General features: G+C 35.8%; 1 protein-coding gene across 1 annotated transcript in view; it reads right to left on the minus strand.

Annotated features, from left to right (window-relative positions):
* ADAMTS20 (ADAM metallopeptidase with thrombospondin type 1 motif 20) overlaps positions 1-19752 on the minus strand; it is a 206604-nt gene that overhangs the window by 119584 nt on the left and 67268 nt on the right. The window contains exons 8-10 of the mRNA XM_008002931.3: positions 11636-11741; positions 9605-9748; positions 1359-1500 (exon numbers count right to left, since the gene is read on the minus strand). Of these exons, the coding sequence (XP_008001122.3) occupies positions 1359-1500; positions 9605-9748; positions 11636-11741 (392 nt within the window). The remainder of the gene's footprint in view (positions 1-1358; positions 1501-9604; positions 9749-11635; positions 11742-19752) is intronic.

Here is a 19752-nt window from a genome sequence, read left to right on the forward strand (position 1 = left end):
CATAGAATAGGAGTTATAAATTGGAGTGGAAATTTTCAAAATTATTTGAGATAGTTTTCTCTCTTTACAAGATATTTTTCTAAAGATATTGTTAAATGTTATTCATAAGAAGTTGCCAGAAGCCGCTTTTGATACAATGGTAAAATGTATGAATAATCTGCATTGAAATAATGTCTAATGTATACTGAAGTTTCCTATTTTGTGAATATAATGCATACTTTCAACATTTGAACAAAGGGCTCTGAAGTTTTCGAAAGAAACAAAAGTCCAGGGAGGGTCATACGAGCTATACTCAATATGATTCATTTCTTTTTTTGAATTTAAATTCAAAATTTATTTAGTGTCTAAATCAGATTGGAAAGAAATGTATCTTTTATAATGATATTTTAAGGTAAATCTTCCCCATGTCACCGTGAATGTTTAAAGTCTTATTGAAATTTAAGGTTTTAGGAAGAATAGTCACTATGTGAAATGAGCTTTGCCTGCCCTGCATTCTCTAATTAATCCATTCATTCAACATTCAATAAGCATTTATTTTGTGGCATGTACTGTGTGACAAATCCTAAACTGGACCCTCGGAATAGACATAGATATTTATTTTAATGACTGAGTAAGTCTACATTCCTGGTCCAATGATCCTCACGACCTAGTAGGGAGGGAAACAATTAGGCAAAAATATATAGGGAATAAGGAAAACTGAATGAGTACTCCACATGGAAAAGTAAAGCATGGATTCACCAAAGCAATGACATTTATTCTAAACTAAATCCTAAATTTACACCCATATAAAAGAAAATCATAATTATAGATCCAATAAAAGTGTTAGGATCAACTATTTCAATGAAAAAAGTATCTCGTCTATGAAAAATCCTCAAAATATTATAAAATAATAGCTCAATGAAAACTAAACAATATGCCCCAAATTTAATTCTTTTGGATTCAAATATATGTAAAGGAAAATGTACTCTATTAGTTAGATTCCTGGTGCCTTTAAAACAATTCAGATTCAAAACACCTATATTTTCTCCTTAAACTCGAAATAATATCATTTGAAAATTAATATTTCAATGCTTTTAATTTTCAAATTATATAACTTCCCTATTTTCAAAATGAGAATACTGCTTAGGGATTTGTGAGAGGTAACAAAGATAATTTTTAAGTACCCCAAACAGTACCTGACATATAATAAGTAGTCAATAAGTTTTAATTTTCCTTTTCTTAACCTCTTTTTGACGAATACTAAATTATCAGACTTAAAAGCTATATTTAGTTCAAGAGAATAAACACATTTTGAAATATATTCTAAGCATAACTTTATGGTAGTTTTCAAACAAAATAAAGGAATTTTCTTTTCTTACTATATGGGGACACATTTGTGACCCAGGACCAAACGCAAGTTCACACTGCTTGTTTCCATCATATCGTGATCCAGGAAGTTCTGAAGGCAGATTATATATTTCTTCATCTGGTTTGTCAAGAAGACATTCCCCGTAGCCAGTACTGTACCAATGACAGAAAATAAAATATTACAAATACAATGCATGCATTCCAGTATGATTCTTTATCACATTTTCTGTAGTTCTTTACTTTCAAAGAGAATATCAATATTTATTCATAACTTAAAAAACCAACTCACATCACTATCAGTATTGCAATGTTCCTACACATAAGGATGACCTCACAGCTTACAAAGGACCTTTAATATGCATGTTTGCACTTGATCCCCACAACCACCTTGAAGGTGGCAATTTTTAAAAATGATAAGCAATAAACAGAAATTCATCAGAACATTATTTATGAAACATACATCCATATCACACTTTTGGTCTACTTTGCTATCCAATAGTAATGCCTCAAGTGTAATGACTAACTGTTAAAATGTTGGAAAAGCAAGTTTTAAAATCACTTGAGAAAGTATATTCCTAGTCCTAAACAACAACAACAAAGAAGCTTCAAAAAGTTGTATGCTGTCTCCACCTCAAGAGGTCTTTCGAGGAGGGAATATAGCAGAATGGATCACTGGTTTTGGGAGCTTATATTTTGGTTCCATCAATTCCCAAAATACATGGCCATGGACAAATTTTTTAATCTCCCTATCTCCCTGAACCACAGTCTCCTCATCTGTAAATTAAGAGTGGTAATATCTTTTAAGCATGCTATCAGAATACATGATAGGTTTGAATGACTTAGGAAAAAGCATGAGAAAAATATATATATTATTCCTAATTTACCGTGCAATGTCTAGTATGCAGAAAACTCTGTGGAAATATACAGCTATTCCAATTGGGCTAAGAGCAACAATTTGTCCCACTGCAATAATTAAAATAAATCTTTTTTTGAAAAATTTTACTGGCTAAAAGGAAAAATATAAATTTTCCAATTAAATGAACACGTGACCTTAAAAATTTCCTGGGGGACCGAGCAAGATGGCCAAATAGGAACAGCTCCAGTCTCCAACTCCCAGCGTGAGCGACACAGAAGACCAGTGATTTCTGCATTTTCAACTGAGGTACTGGGTTCATCTCACTAGGGAGTGCCGGACAATGGGTGCTGGTCAACTGCTGCAGCCCGACCAGCGAGAGCTGAAGCAGGGCGAGGCATGGCCTCACCTGGGAAGCCCAAGGGGGAAGGGAATCCCTTTTCCTAGCCAGGGGAACTGAGACACACAACACCTGGAAAATCGGGTAACTCCCACCCCAATACTGCGCTTTAAGCAAACGGGCACACCAGCAGATTACATCCCAAACCTGGCTGGGAGGGTCCCACGCCCACGGAGTCTCCCTCACTGCTAGCACAGCAGTCTGCGATCTAACCGCAAGGCAGCATCCAGGCTGCGGGAGGGGCGCCCGCCATTGCTGAGGATTAAGTAGGTAAACAAAGCCGCTGGGAAGCTCGAACTGGGTGGAGCTCACAGCAGCTCAAGGAAACCTGCCTGTCTCTGTAGACTCCACCTCTGGGGACAGGGCACAGCTAAACAACAACAACAACAACAAAAAAGCAGCAGAAACCTCTGCAGACGCAAACGACTCTGTCTGACAGCTTTGAAGAGAGCAGTGGATCTCCCAACACGGAGGTTGAGATCTGAGAAGGGACAGACTGCCTGCTCAAGTGGGTGCCTGACCCCTGAGTAGCCTAACTGGGAGACATCCCCCACTAGGGGCAGTCTGACACCCCACACCTCACAGGGTGGAGTACACCCCTGAAAGGAAGCTTCCAAAGTAAGAATCAGACAGGTACACTCGCTGTTCAGCAATATTCTATCTTCTGCAGCCTCTGCTGCTGATACCCAGGCAAACAGGGTCTGGAGTGGACCTCAAGCAATTTCCAACAGACCTACAGCTGAGGGTCCTACACCAAAACCCCATCAGTAGGGGACACCTACACCAAAACCCCATCAGTACGTCACCATCATCAAAGACCAGAGGCAGATAAAACCACAAAGATGGGGAAAAAGCAGGGCAGAAAAGCTGGAAATTCAAAAAATAAGAGCGCATCTCCCCCTTCAAAGGAGCGCAGCTCATCGCCAGCAACAGATCAAAGCTGGATGGAGAATGACTTTGACGAGAGGAGAGAAGAAGGCTTCAGTCCATCAAACTTCTCAGAGCTAAAGGAGGAATTACATACCCAGCGCAAAGAAACTAAAAATCTTGATAAAAGAGTGGAAGAATTGATAGCTAGAGTAATTAATGCAGAGAAGGTCATAAACGAAATGAAAGAGATGAAAACCATGACACGAGAAATACGTGACAAATGCACAAGCTTCAGTAACCGACTCGATCAACTGGAAGAAAGAGTATCAGCGATTGAGGATCAAATGAATGAAATGAAGCGAGAAGAGAAACCAAAAGAAAAAAGAAGAAAAAGAAATGAACAAAGCCTGCAAGAAGTATGGGATTATGTAAAAAGACCAAATCTACGTCTGATTGGGGTGCCTGAAAGTGAGGGGGAAAATGGAACCAAGTTGGAAAACACTCTGCAGGGTATCATCCAGGAGAACTTCCCCAACCTAGTAGGGCAGGCCAACATTCAAATCCAGGAAATACAGAGAATGCCACAAAGAAACTCCTCGAGAAGAGCAACTCCAAGACACATAATTGCCAGATTCACCAAAGTTGAAATGAAGGAAAAAATCTTAAGAGCAGCCAGAGAGAAAGGTCGGCTTACCCACAAAGGGAAGCCCATCAGACTAACAGCAGATCTCTCGGCAGAAACTCTCCAAGCCAGAAGAGAGTGGGGGTCAATATTCAACATTCTTAAAGAAAAGAATTTTCAACCCAGAATTTCATATCCAGCCAAACTAAGTTTCATAAGTGCAGGAGAAATAAAATCCTTTACAGATAAGCAAATTCTTAGAGATTTTGTCACCACTAGGCCTGCCTTACAAGAGACCCTGAAGGAAGCACTAAACATGGAAAGGAACAACTGGTACCAGCCATTGCAAAAACATGCCAAAATGTAAAGACCATCGAGGCTAGGAAGAAACTGCATCAACTAAGGAGCAAAATAACCAGTTAATATCATAATGGCAGGATCAAGTTCACACATAACAATCTTAACCTTAAATGTAAATGGACTAAATGCTCCAATTGAAAGACACAGACTGGCAAACTGGATAAAGAGTCAAGACCCATCAGTCTGCTGTATTCAGGAGACCCATCTCACATGCAGAGACATACATAGGCTCAAAATAAAGGGATGGAGGAAGATCTACCAAGCAAATGGAGAACAAAATAAAGCAGGAGTTGCAATCCTAGTCTCTGATAAAACAGACTTTAAACCATTAAAGATCAAAAGAGACAAAGAAGGCCATTACATAATGGTAAAGGGATCAATTCAACAGGAAGAGCTAACTATCCTAAATATATATGCACCCAATACAGGAGCACCCAGATTCATAAAGCAAGTCCTTAGAGACTTACAAAGAGACTTAGACTCCCATACAATAATTATGGGAGACTTCAACACTCCACTGTCAACATTAGACAGATCAATGAGGCAGAAAGTTAACAAGGATATCCAGGAATTGAACTCATCTCTGCAGCAAACGGACCTAATAGACATCTATAGAACTCTCCACCCCAAATCAACAGAATATACATTCTTCTCAGCACCACATCGCACTTATTCCAAAACTGACCACATAATTGGAGGTAAAGCACTCCATAGCAAATGTACAAGAACAGAAATTTTAACAAACTGTCTCTCAGACCACAGTGCAATCAAACTAGAACTCAGGACTAAGAAACTCAATCAAAACTGCTCAACTACATGGAAACTGAACAACCTGCTCCTGAATGACTACTGGGTACATAACGAAATGAAGGCAGAAATAAAGATGTTCTTTGAAACCAATGAGAACAAAGATACAACATACCAGAATCTTTGGGACACATTTAAAGCAGTGTGTAGAGGGAAATTTATAGCACTAAATGCCCACAAGAGAAAGCTGGAAAGATCTAAAACTGACACTCTAACATCACAATTAAAAGAACTAGAGAAGCAAGAGCAAACACATTCAAAAGCTAGCAGAAGGCAAGAAATAACTAAGATCAGAGCAGAACTGAAGGAGATAGAGACACAAAAAACCCTCCAAAAAATCAATGAATCCAGGAGTTGGTTTTTTGAAAAGATCAACAAAATTGACAGACTGCTAGCAAGACTAATAAAGAAGAAAAGAGAGAAGAATCTAATAGATGCAATAAAAAATGATAAAGGGGATATCACCACCGACCCCACAGAAATACAAACTACCATCAAGAATACTATAAACACCTCTATGCAAATAAACTAGAAAATCTAGAAGAAATGGATAATTTCCTGGACACTTACACTCTTCCAAGACTAAATCATGAAGAAGTTGATTCCCTGAATAGACCAAGAGCAGGCTCTGAAATTGAGGCAATAATTAATAGCCTACCAACCAAAAAAAGTCCAGGACCAGATGGATTCACAGCTGAATTCTACCAGAGGTACAAGGAGGAACTGGTACCATTCCTTCTGAAACTATTCCAATCAATAGAAAAAGAGGGAATCCTCCCTAACTCATTTTATGAGGCCAGCATCATCCTGATACCAAAGCCTGGCAGAGACACAACAAAAAAAGAGAATTTTAGACCAATATCCCTGATGAATATCGATGCAAAAATCCTCAATAAAATACTGGCAAACCGGATTCAGCAGCACATCAAAAAGTTTATCCACCATGATCAAGTGGCCTTCATCCCTGGGATGCAAGGCTGGTTCAACATTCGCAAATCAATAAATGTAATCCAACATATAAACAGAACCAAAGACAAGAACCACATGATTATCTCAATAGATGCAGAAAAGGCTTTTGACAAAATTCAACAGCCCTTCATGCTAAAAACGCTCAATAAATTCGGTATTGATGGAAGGTACCTCAAAATAATAAGAGCTATTTATGACAAACCCACAGCCAATATCATCCTGAATGGGCAAAAACTGGAAAAATTCCCTTTGAAAACTGGCACAAGACAGGGATGCCCCCTCTCACCACTCCTATTCAACATAGTGTTGGAAGTTCTGGCTAGGGCAATCGGGCAAGAGAAAGAAATCAAGGGGATTCAGTTAGGAAAAGAAGAAGTCAAATTTTCCCTGTTTGCAGATGACATGATTGTATATTTAGAAAACCCCATTGTCTCAGCTCAAAATCTCCTTAAGCCAATAAGCAACTTAGCAAAGTCTCAGGATACAAAATTAATGTGCAAAAATCACAAGCATTCTTACACACCAGTAACAGACAAACAGAGAGCCAAATCATGAATGAACTTCCATTCACAATTGCTTCAAAGAGAATGAAATACCTAGGAATCCAACTTACAAGGGATGTAAAGGACCTCTTCAAGGAGAACTACAAACCACTGCTCAGTGAAATAAATGAGGACACAAACAAATGGAAGAACATACCATGCTCATGGACAGGAAGAATCAATATCATGAAAATGGTCATACTGCCCAAGGTTATTTATAGATTCAATGTCATCCCCATCAAGCTACCAATGAGTTTCTTCACAGAATTGGAAAAAACTGCTTTAAAATTCATATGGAACCAAAAAAGAGCCCGCATTGCCAAGACAATCCTAAGTCAAAAGAACAAAGCTGGAGGCATCACACTACCTGACTTCAAACTATACTACAAGGCTACAGTAACCAAAACAGCATGGTACTGGTACCAAAACAGAGATATAGACCAATGGAACAGAACAGAGTCCTCAGAAATAATACCACACATCTACAGCCATCTGATCTTTGACAAATCTGAGAGAAACAAGAAATGGGGAAAGGATTCCCTATTTAATAAATGGTGCTGGGAAAATTGGCTAGCCATAAGTAGAAAGCTGAAACTGAATCCTTTCCTTACTCCTTATATGAAAATTAATTCAAGATGGATTAGAAACTTAAATATTAGACCTAATACCATAAAAACCCTAGAAGAAAACCTCGGTAGTTTTTCTTCTATTCAGGACATGCCTATTCAGGACATAGGCATGGGCAAAGACTTCATGTCTAAAACACCAAAAGCAACGGCAGCAAAAGCCAAAATTGACAAATGGGATCTCATTAAACTAAAGAGCTTCTGCACAGCAAAAGAAACTACCATCAGAGTGAACAGGCAACCTACAGAATGGGAGAAAATTTTTGCAATCTACTCATCTGACAAAGGGCTAATATCCAGAACCTACAAAGAACTCAAACAAATTTAGAAGAAAAAAACAAACAACCTCATCAAAAAGTGGGCAAAGGATATGAACAGACATTTCTCAAAAGAAGACATTCATACAGCCAACAGACACATGAAAAAATGCTCATCATCGCTGGCCATCAGAGAAATGCAAATCAAAACCACAATGAGATACCATCTCATACCAGTTAGAATGGCGATCATTCAAAAGTCAGGAAATAACAGGTGCTGGAGAGGATGTGGAGAAATAGGAACACTTTTACACTGTTGGTGGGATTGTAAACGAGTTCAACCATTATGGAAAACAGTATGGCGATTCCTCAATGATCTAGAACTAGATGTACCATATGACCCAGCCATCCCATTACTGGGTATATACCCAAAGGATTATAAATCATGCTGCTATAAAGACACATGCACACGTATGTTTATTGCGGCACTATTCACAATAGCAAAGACTTGGAATCAACCCAAATGTCCATCAGTGGCAGACTGGATTAAGAAAATGTGGCACATATACACCATGGAATACTATGCAGCCATAAAAAAGGATGAGTTTGTGTCCTTTGTAGGGACATGGATGCAGCTGGAAACCATCATTCTTAGCAAACTATCACAAGAACAGAAAACCAAACACTGCATGTTCTCACTTATAGGTGGGAACTGAACAATGAGATCACTTGGACTTGGGAAGGGGAACATCACACACCGGGGCCTATCATGGGGAGGGGGGAGTGGGGAGGGGTTGCATTGGGAGTTATACCTGATGTAAATGACGAGTTGATGGGTGTTGACGAGTTGATGGGTGCAGCACACCAACATGGCACAAGTATACATATGTAACAAACCTGCACGTTATGCTCATGTACCCTATAACTTAAAGTATAACAATAATAAAAAAAAAATTTCCTGAAGAAAATCAAAATACTACCCTCTTCTAAAAAGAAAAGCACACCATTGGTATTTTTACATGTCACATCAATATTTTTAACCATTGAACAAAGCTATATACAATTCTGTACAGATCAGCAAGTATAAGTTGTGCTTTTAAGTCAAGCTCCCATAGAAGTATGTATTATCACTGTTGGTTATAATTCGAGGATATATTTATAAATATATATTCCAAAGCATGATTTTATTTGTTCCCTTAGGTTTCATACAGAGAGAGGGAATTAGAAAATACTAACACTGTTAAATTGATGGTTAAAATATATCAGTAGAAGAAGTGAAGTAGTGTTATATTTATACAAAAAGATTATTGAGAAGGAGCTCAGGCTTGCCTTTTGGAAAAGTTTCAGTGACTGAGAAAGAAACATCATTTGGATAAAAGAAATTGGGAAGCAGAGAAACCTGAAGGAAGGTGGAGAAATGAGGCAAGAAAAATCTGGATCTACTACCTCTCTTCAGAGCTGCAAAGAGCTCCTGAAAGACTATGTAAAGTTAGAGACTCTACATCTCTGTGTCTTTAGAGAACTATCAGAATAATTCATAGTTTGACTTTAGCTATTCTCTGTCCTTCAGGGGCACCTCAAACTTCAGCCACAAAAATTTCTCTCAAAATATTACCTAGTCACTTTGAAAAAACTCAAAAACACATAGGGAAACTGGAATTCCCATAGGTCTCCCATCAAACATAGTTTTCATCACAAGAAATAATCCAGGATAAAAAAATAATAGCTAGGTCTGAACTACAATAAAAATATTAATTTTAAAGAGTGAAATTATATATATATGTATACACACACACAACTCTTCTTGTTCTTAAACATCCATTTGTACAGTGAAAGTAAACATAAATTTAAACAAGAAAAAGTTAAACAGAAATTGAACTACTTTCAAAAATATCGATTTCAAATCTTATAATCGAATATATGTTCAATTATGTAACATAAATTTACTTACTCTAGGAATTCAGTAATATATTTCCGACTACAGTTTGACCAGCTCCAAGGACTCATGTGAAAACTTAAAACAGGGGCCATTACATGATATTGCATAACATTCATTTCTCTACATCTAGGACTATCATCATGTTCAACACCAAGTCTAAAAATAAAAATAAACACTTAAAAGGAATATCAAAAGATGCATACAATATTAGTAACAGATCCTTTATAGTCACATTATAATACATATATATACACATATATACATATACATATATAATACATATAATACATATATACATACACATATATAATACATATAATACATATAATAAAATATAGATAAATATGCTTATATCATAATTTGAACTCCATCTATCCATAAGGCCTTACAATGTTCATGTTTAGAAGTACCTGATGACTGAGAAATATTATAGGCTGGTGATCTGGCATCTGAATCTACACAATCAAAATATTTGGACTCTGTTGCACCTCATCACAATATGGACCACAGCATCGATTAAAAAAAAGTGCCTGCAGGTTCGACATGGATATCCCATGTTGTGGACAGAGATGTGTGTGGATAGAGATTAGGTAAAGTTAGTACCACACTAAATTCTAGACCATTGACTATGGCTACAATATCACAAGAACTTCGTGAATCCCCAATTCTCATCATTCTACAGTATCCATCTATTTTATCTGAAAGACCCTAAATACTATTTCAGGTCCATACTTCCTAAGTGATGCCCAACAGAACTACAATAATGAAAACATTCCTAAAGGGCAGTCAAATCTTCATGACTTAATTATTAAGTAATTAGCAGGTCGGCAGCAGATCCTATACAATCTGGGGGGGAACTCAAGTATAAGCTCAAGTTTAAAAGGAACACTGAAACCACTTAATTCAGATCCTTGCCTGCTAAAATTTGTATTCAAAACATTTTTTAAATTAAACAACTTACCCATATACTAGAGACACCTAAAGAGTTTCTCAGGAAGAAAACAAATATCTAAGATGGTACTCTCTGCAAAAATAGTCTTCTACTGGTCAGCAGCCTTGAAAACCAGCACATAGTGCTACCCAGATGTTGCTACACTACTTCTACTGTCCTCAGATATTCTGCTCATCCTATCCCCCCACTTCATAAACAACTTACAAAATAAAGTGTGTAGCTTGTTGATGATTATGAGATATAACCATGCAAAAAAGGAACTGAAGAGATGATCGTTTACTAAAAATTATCTCCATTTGAAATTATTATTCCCCTTGAATGTTCTAATGTATCTCAAGGCATGAATAGGAAATTAAATGTGGTCAAACTAACACAGGCAACTCTAGACTCAGGTCCTTATTAGCAGATAACAAAGGAACACCAGGAGTTCTGAGGGGTACATTTAGAATCTTTTTTCAGAGGATACATTTGTAGGGGTTTCTGATTTTCCATGGGAGCTCCAAGGGTATCATGAGAAATCACGGCCTCTATTCTTATAACATAGAACCCCAGCATATTTTTCAGTAATGCAGGAAAAGGTAAGAGAATCCCAAATTTTTATGAGCAACTATGGAAAAAGTGAAAACTTAAAAAAAATCTTTTAGTAACTAAGAAATTCCCATGGGCAATATCCTCTGTTGGGGTACATTACTGAGAGCAAGAAATGAATTGGTATTACAAATATTTGGGGGAGTCCCCCAGAACCAGGAACCCATGCAGGCCCTCCCATAAAATGGTAGAGGACAATACCTGGTCATATATAGGATAACAAGAGACAGAGGCCAGAAGTGCTTGTCATGTATCCAATACAGTAAAGGAAATAAAAGAATTCCCAAGTTCTAGTTCTTTGCTTAGTCTGTTGATCTGTGCAGCCTGTCTGACCTAACATAGATCACAAAAGAGCCAGAGTTAGCATTTCAGGGAAGAAAATTACACTAATAACATTTTATGAAGAAAAAAAGGCGCTAATTACTCAACTGAAGATGGAATTTCAGACATTCTGTGCAAAGATAAATAGAATGCACATTAAGGAGGTGAAAGAAGGTACTTACGTGTGCCCAAGTTCATGGGCTATAGTAAAAGCAGAAATGAGTCCTTTTTCTTCATTAATAAAGCAGCTTTGTAAAGGATCACATATGGTACCTAAGTATGATAAACCTGAAAAATTTCACATTTGTATTTCATCAAAATGGAAAACACTACCAAAATCATAAAGTAAGAACTTAATTTTGAAGCATTTAACCATTGACGTTATTACTTAGAAAAGAATGCAGAATTGGCTGTTAATATTGAATGAATGTTTTAGAAAGTGAAAAAAAGAGAATGGAATGATTTATCTGCAGTTGAAATCATCTTTGCAAATTTTTGGAATCTTTTACTGAAGTAAATAATCCAAAAATGTAGAGTGAGCAAACAACTTTGTAAAATTTTTTTTAAAAGAAAAGAATATTTGCAGGAAGTATGAAGTGCTTTAACACAATAGTGTGGGTAGCAGGAAAGAGATTAAATGTGTTGATTCGTAATAGAAAAGCTAATAAGAGAAGAAAACGGCACGGAACTCTACAAATCAATGGAGTTTCTTTAATTTTTTAAGGTTTAAAGCAGTTTACAAATATTCATTTATCACATGACATGAATGAAAAATATGTTAAGTGGTCAGAATAGTGTCTGGCATTTAATATATGTTAAATACAATAAAATGAATTTATAATATAAGCATTACTGCAGTCACTGAATAATTTTGTAACATTTCCGCAATAGGAAATGTATTGCAAATCAGGATCTGTTTAGTCCTGTATAAAGAATAACATGCAACTCAAATGTGCTGTTGAAAGATGAAGGTATGAACTGGCTGGACTCCAAAGACAGCAATAATTATAGTTTATGCAGTCCTCTAAAAATAATATAGAATAAGAAACTCAAAATAAATATTTATTACAACAATCCATATTTCATCACCAATCATGTTAGTTTTTCATTTACTTATTTTTTTAGATTAACATAATCCCATGATTTTGCTATTACTACCCTACAATTTGGTTGTAAATTTACCTGCTTTCGTAGAACTCTTCCTTTCACACACAAAAAAATAAGATTTTTTCATATGTAAGATCATCAGTTTCTTGCTATAAAGCTTTTGCATTTAGAAATTTCTTAATATAGAATAAACCGACTTCCATTAGCTCCTAGTTTAGCTCTTCCCTGCTATGTCGTTCTTTATCCTTAGGAGTTAAAAACTTGCACATCTTCTTAGCATTTAAGGTAGATGTCCTAACAACTAGAATGTTTTCATTGTGCTTTAAGAGAAATGGAAGTTAAACTGAGGAATCCAAATAAGCTGGGGAAAAGTCAAAAGATGAAGTTCATTAGCCAATAGTTTTTAACAGAAAGGAAAGATTTGCTCTCTTTCTGACCACACCGTCAGAAGGTATTGCTTCGGCAAGGTCCCTCTAGAAAACGAGCCTTTTCCTTACAATGAAGACTAAAATTAAGCAAGGAAAAAAATTTAAAACAAAAAAAAATATTTCTCTGTAGAGAGATTATTTCCTCTGTAGAGTGTGAGGGAATTAGCGGCTTCCTTAAGATCCTACAATTGATGCTTGCATGTTCAGTTTTTTAGTGAATCATCATCTTTTTATATGTTTCTCTTTTGTCAGGATAAGTTTAAGGGAAACACATTTCTTTCATGGACATTCAACAGTAGGATTTATTAGTATTTTCAATTTGCCAAATTGTACAATTCCAATATTTTCATTTTTAGCGCTGTGCAGATATTTGGAACACAGTAATGAGTCCATTACCAACCAAACTTTATGTTTCATGCTTAAAGGTATATACATTTTAAACTGAACATTTTAGTCAAATAAGAGATTTGTAAAAATATGTATCAAATGTGATCAGAGACCAGGCTCAAATATTCCCGTAAGCAGGCAACACCAACAAAACTCAAAGTAAATGGTTAATATTATGGAAACGTGCCGCTGGTTGATGGTTTGTGTCTAGACTCATTCAAGCTAATTCTGGATTCTCTAAAAGTCTAAAGATAGAATAAAGCAGCATGGGCCCAAGCCTGATACAGGTTCCCTGTGTTTGGAAATAAAAGAAGCTACATACAGTCACCCAATCTAGCCATCCTGAAGAATGAAAATCATTCTGCAACATATTTTGCAAAACATGGTCAGGACTGAGGCAACAATAAATGTAAATGGAGATATGACGGGAAATCTAGTAATTATTACCAACATTTTGTGTTTATCATTAAGAACTCTCCTTAGTTTGTTATTTTTACATATTTCAGATGAGAAAATAAAATACTAATACTTGCATTAATATAAGCTGTGTGGTCTTGTGCAAATTATTCATCCTCATGTATAAAATTATAATAACAGTTGTTCTAGTATAGTATCTAACAGGAAGCATTCAAATATCTTAACTATCATTATCATCATTACTCTTGACTTAAGGGATAATAACGCTTTCATCATCATATTATATGTTTCTGAATGTCATTATAATTGATGTACATAGGAGTGGCAGAAAGCTATAAAACCATAATTGGGGACTAGACAACCAACCATTTCTATAGGAGTAGTTCAGAATGTCTAGCATTCAATCACTAAAAAAAGGTAAGAAATGACAGATACTTAGTAAAAGTTTGTACTACTTAAGTATAAAGATGGGACAACAGGATATAGATAATGCAAGAAATATATTCAATAGATTCTTGTTAAGTGATCTCATAAAATACACTTAACAAAGTCAGAATAGTTTGTAGGGAGGAAGAAATTCAGTCTGTTGTAAAAATTAGAGCAACAAGTGTCTATTTCTACAAGTGTGGAAGACTGGCATTTCTAAAGAATCCCTTAACATAAACTAGATATTTAATAAAAACTAAGTTTCGATTTATGCCTAGCTCACATGACTAGTGAGGACTATCAAGTCCAAACCTCAGTGATTTAGCACATATATGTCTGTCTCTCTCTCTTTCTCTCTCTCTCTCTCTCTCTCTCTCTCTCTCTCTCTCTCTCAATATGCAAGCATTCAGGCATATGTACACACATACACACACATTCATACTTTTCAAATTCTAAGTGGTGAGCAATGAATAATAAGGATAGATGCTATTCTGAGGGCAAATACTGATAAAAGTAATATTATCCAAAGAGTAACAGCTTGGTAGAGGAAGTTTCAAGGTGGATGTGGATGTTGAGTTTTCTTCATTAAGCCAGGGACTCCAGTTATGAACACTCTTTGGATTTCAACAAGAAATAAAAATCTCCGGAAGAAAGCACACACTTTTTGAGCTAGCAATTTTTCAATCCCATGGCTTAATATTAAATAAATATAAGCTCAAAATCAAAGGCCATCAAATAAAGAAGAGAGCATATGTAAAAGCAGAAATAAGATGTATGGCTATCAAGTATTTCAGATGTGTGAATTTTCAGATACATAATATAAAAATCATTCCACATAAGATGTTTAGGAAAATGAAATTCAATTAAAAACATGAACAAATATTTTTTAAATGTAAACAAAATGAACAGGTAGATTTTTAATAAGAACTAAGTAGTATCTTTTACATTGAAAAATATATATATTTTAAAATATAAAATGTGAAGTTTGAGTGAAATACCAGATTAGACACAGCAAAAGAGAGAGCCAAATATACTAATTTATATTAGTAAAATTGAAATTAGAGCTGCTTGAATGAGGCAGGAAGAGAAAAAGAAGTGAAAGCATAGAAAACACAATAAGAAGACCTAATACAGATGGAGTAGAATCCTGCGGTGAAAACAGATAAAATAATAGGTTAAAATTTGAAAGAAAAAAATGAAAATTTTCCAGAATTGCTGAAAGATAAACAGTAGATACGGGACTCACAACATAGCCCAAGCAGAATAAATAAAAAGAAACATATCTATATTAGGATGAAGTTTTAATGAAACTGCTTTATATTCAAGACAAAGAGAGGATCTTATAAAAGACAGATCACTAAAAAAATCTACAACTAAACCCACTATAGATTTCTCAATAGCAAAAGGCAAACACAACACAATCATATATTCAAAATATTGAGAGAAAATAACTGTCAACCTAGAATTGGTAACTAGAAAACTGTATTTCAAAAATAAGAGTATTTGCCTGTTAAATCAGGAAACAACTGAAACCTATGAGTTATTTTAGTAAATTATTGAATCAGAAATAGTGGGTTGTGAGAACCCCCAATGTTGCAGCCAACTCAGACAGATGTGTAGGTACCCTGAGCACCTAATACTTGCAACTGGTGCCTGAAATAAAGATAGTTTTATAGGACTGAGTGCTTAAACCTGTGGAGTCTGACACAAACTCAAGGTATTAAATATCAGAAATGAATTGAATTGTAGAGTATTCAGTGTCTGGAGAGTTGAAGAACTGCTTGTTGGTGCAGAAATAACCCATATGTTTATTGTGAGTGACAACAGCTCAGACACACCAACTCTATTTTTTCTTTAGAAAGCACTATCAGAGATAAAGAGTCACTACACAGTTATAGAAGGTTCTATTCACCAAACTATATATCTAATAAGTTAGCCTTCAGCTAGATGAAGTAACTAATTGTAATATTATATGAAGAAAGTGATAGAGATATACTTCATGTTTCAATTAGTAATGTAATTAGTAAATACACAGTTGATCTGAATTACACAATTAGCAAATTTGATTTAACAGACAAATGCAGAACTCAGAGAATATACATTCTTTTTAAGTATACATGGACTATTTTCTTAAACTGGGTACATAATAGATCATTAAGGAAATATCAAGATTCCAAAGAATATCAATAGATCACATTCTCCAGCTACAATAAAATTAAATTGCAAGTCAATAAACAAAAATAACAAGACTCCACACATTCAGAAATGTTTAAATTCATTTTTAAATAATTCATGAAGCAGCAAATAAATCATGATTGAATTTAAATATGTTTTACATACATTTAGAATTTTTAATGACATGGAAAATACTAATAAAAACTTGTGGGACCCAAAAAAGTGATACCCTGAAGTAAGTTGATGGTCTTAAATAGTAAAATTATAAAAGAAGAAATCCTGGACATTAATCAGTTAAGCAATCAACTTACAAATAGAACAGCAAGAGTAAATTGAAAAACAAAACTACAAGAAAAATAACAAAGAGTAGACATTCATGAAATAAAAATAAGACATAAAAAGCAAATAGTTGATTCATTAAAAAGACAAATGAAATAAATACTATTTCAGTGAATTGATCTATTAAAAAGGGGGCACAAACAATATGAGAAATAAATTGAGACACAGCTAGAGGGAGAAAGTTTAAAACAATAAGAAAATGTTATGAAAATAATTTATGCTAATAAATGTTACTAGTAAAAGACATATCTAGAAAGAATAACTTTTCAAATATATTTAAGAAGACATAAATAAAATCTGATTTCCACTGGAGAAACTCCATAAATGGTTAACCTTCCGCAAATAAATATGATGGCAAGTAAGCGCAAATGGTTTTCTACGTGGGGCCTATCAACTGTTCAAATGTTGAAAGGATGTATCATTCCAATAGCACATAAAATCTTCTAAACTTGGGGAAAAAAGTAATACATCCTAACTCATTTTATAAGGTGAATGAAACCTTATAATCAAAATTAGAAAACTACACTAAAATAAAGGAAAATTACAGGTCATTTTCACTCCTGAAAATGTATGCATGAAATTAACAAGTGGAACCTAGCAGTGTGGGGGGCATAGAGAAGGAAAAGTCTTGTTCAAGGTTGGTTTACCATTAGAAAAATCCATGCTGCAATAAACATGGAAATGCAAATGTTTCTTCATCATACTGATTTCAGTTCCTTTCGCTATATACCCAGGAGTGGGATTGCTATATCATATGGTAGTTCTATTTTCAGCTTTTTGAGAAATCTTCATACTCTTTTCCATAATGGCTGTAATAATTTACCAGCAACAGTGTACAACATAAGTATACATCAATGCATAAGTAGATAAAGAAAATGTGGTATATACACATAATGGAACACAATTGAGCCTTTAAAAAAGAACATTCTATCATTTGCAACAGGATGGATGAACCTGTAGGGCATTATGCTCAGTGAATTAAGCCAGGCATAGAAAGACAAATATCATATGATCTCATTTACATGGAATCTAAAAAAGTCGAACTCTGATAAGTAGAGAGAAGAATGGTGGTTTCCGGATGCCGAGGGAGTGTGGGCAGATAATGGAGGTAGGGAATGGAGAAGTTCTTAGTCAAAAGGTACATCGTTTCAGTTAGACAGGAGGACAGTTAGACAGGAGAAATAAGTTTTTGAGATCTATTTCCACAGGAGGGTGACGATAGTTATAATAATGTATTATAATAACTAAGAAAGTACATTTCAGATGTCTCACCAAAAAAAAGAATAATAGGTATGTTAATTAGCTTGATTTAATCATTCCACATTATCTATGTATATCAAAACACCACATTTTACCCCAAAAATGTATATAACTATGATTTGTCAATTAAAAATAGTATTAATTTTAAAAATCTAGGGAATTCACCAGATTAACCCATTTATACAGGAGGTTGCACATTTTTTTGTGTGAAAAATCAGACCCAGTGATGAACTTGAGCAGTAGGATATATATAACTTCCACAAAATTAGCGTTCCAATAATGGAACACTAGACATAAATGGGTTAAGATGAAATAATCATGTGATCATTTCACTATCTGCAGAAAAAACACTTAAGAAAATAAAACATAAATCATTGTTTAAAAGACTCAGAAAACAAGGATAATAAATTTATCTGCTAAGAACCTATAACAAATATTTTTCTTAATGGTGAAACCTTAAAATATTCCTTTTAAAATCCAGAAAGGTCTCTTCATCTTTCTATAAGAGGTTTGTATCTTGCAGTAAGACAAGAAAAGCGTTATAAGGATTAAAAAACAGGCAATATATTGCCATAATTCACAAACATAATTATTCACATAACAATCCAAAAGAATCTACAAGTGAAAATATGAGAATTAATTAAAGTGATGAATCAAGTGGCTGCATTTAAAAATCAACAAGCCAAATAATCTGTTGCATTTCTATGGACCAGCACCATAAAACATTTACTTTAACAACAGAAAATAAGTCTTTTTTTTTTTTTTCCTCCAAGATGGCTAACTGGAGGTATTTTTGGCATGCCTCTCACACCTGGAAAGACAAAATAGTGTGTGGAACTCACACTGTGAACTTTTTTCCAAGGAGCAACCCAGAAACTTCACCGAAAAATGGAAAGAAACCACAGACCCTTTGAAGGAAGCAATGGACAACAGCCTACATCATGACCAGACGGAAAATGGAGCCTCCCAAGTATGAATGGGGGAGAGCCTGCCACCGTGAGACACACTCCCACAGGGGAGCCAGGAAATCCAGGCCATGGGGGGAAGGCGTTAACCCTACCCAGTGCTGCAGCTGATTTAGTGAGCAGTGGGGAATAAACGAGAAGGAGCAGCATCAGTGTGTGTACTCCCAGTCTCCAGCAGGGATGGAAGAAAGCCATTTCTGATCCTTTCTCACAGGGAACCTCACAAAAGTTGGCCAGCTAATTCAGGCAGTGGTAACAGGTTGAGAGAAGCTCCCAAATGAGGTTTGCAATATAATCTCAAGTGGGAACGAACCTCATTGGCCAGACCCGAGGAGTAAGCCTGAAGTGTGTTAACACCACAGGGGCAAGAGCTGGACACCTTTGCTTCATGGGCAGACAGGAAAGGGTGTGGCCTGAAAGCCACTCTGTCTCCATAGGGAAGGCTTATGGTCTGGGGCAGTTTTGAGTTCTGAAACAAGCTGCCTGAACCCCAGTTAGCTGCTGTTAGCAGATCATTGTGGGTGTTAAGACCTGCCTTACAAGAGTGTGGGAGCTGAGTGGGGCTTACTGCCACCTCCCAGTGTAGATTCTTTTGTGTAGCAGAGGCAACAGTGCTCCTCCCTGGAACATTACTCTAGCAGCCAGGAAACTGCCCTCTGCTTCCCACTGGGGCTGCTGCTTGTGCCTACATGTGGGAAGCCAGAGCACAGACTTGCCTGACCCATCCCCAACCTAGCTTTGCCCCTCCACCTGCCCTGGTAGCATAACACAAAAGACAAGGACATTTGCGAGTTC

Source organism: Chlorocebus sabaeus, chromosome 11 (assembly GCF_047675955.1).
Source record: "Chlorocebus sabaeus isolate Y175 chromosome 11, mChlSab1.0.hap1, whole genome shotgun sequence".
Taxonomy (NCBI): Eukaryota; Metazoa; Chordata; class Mammalia; order Primates; family Cercopithecidae; genus Chlorocebus; species Chlorocebus sabaeus.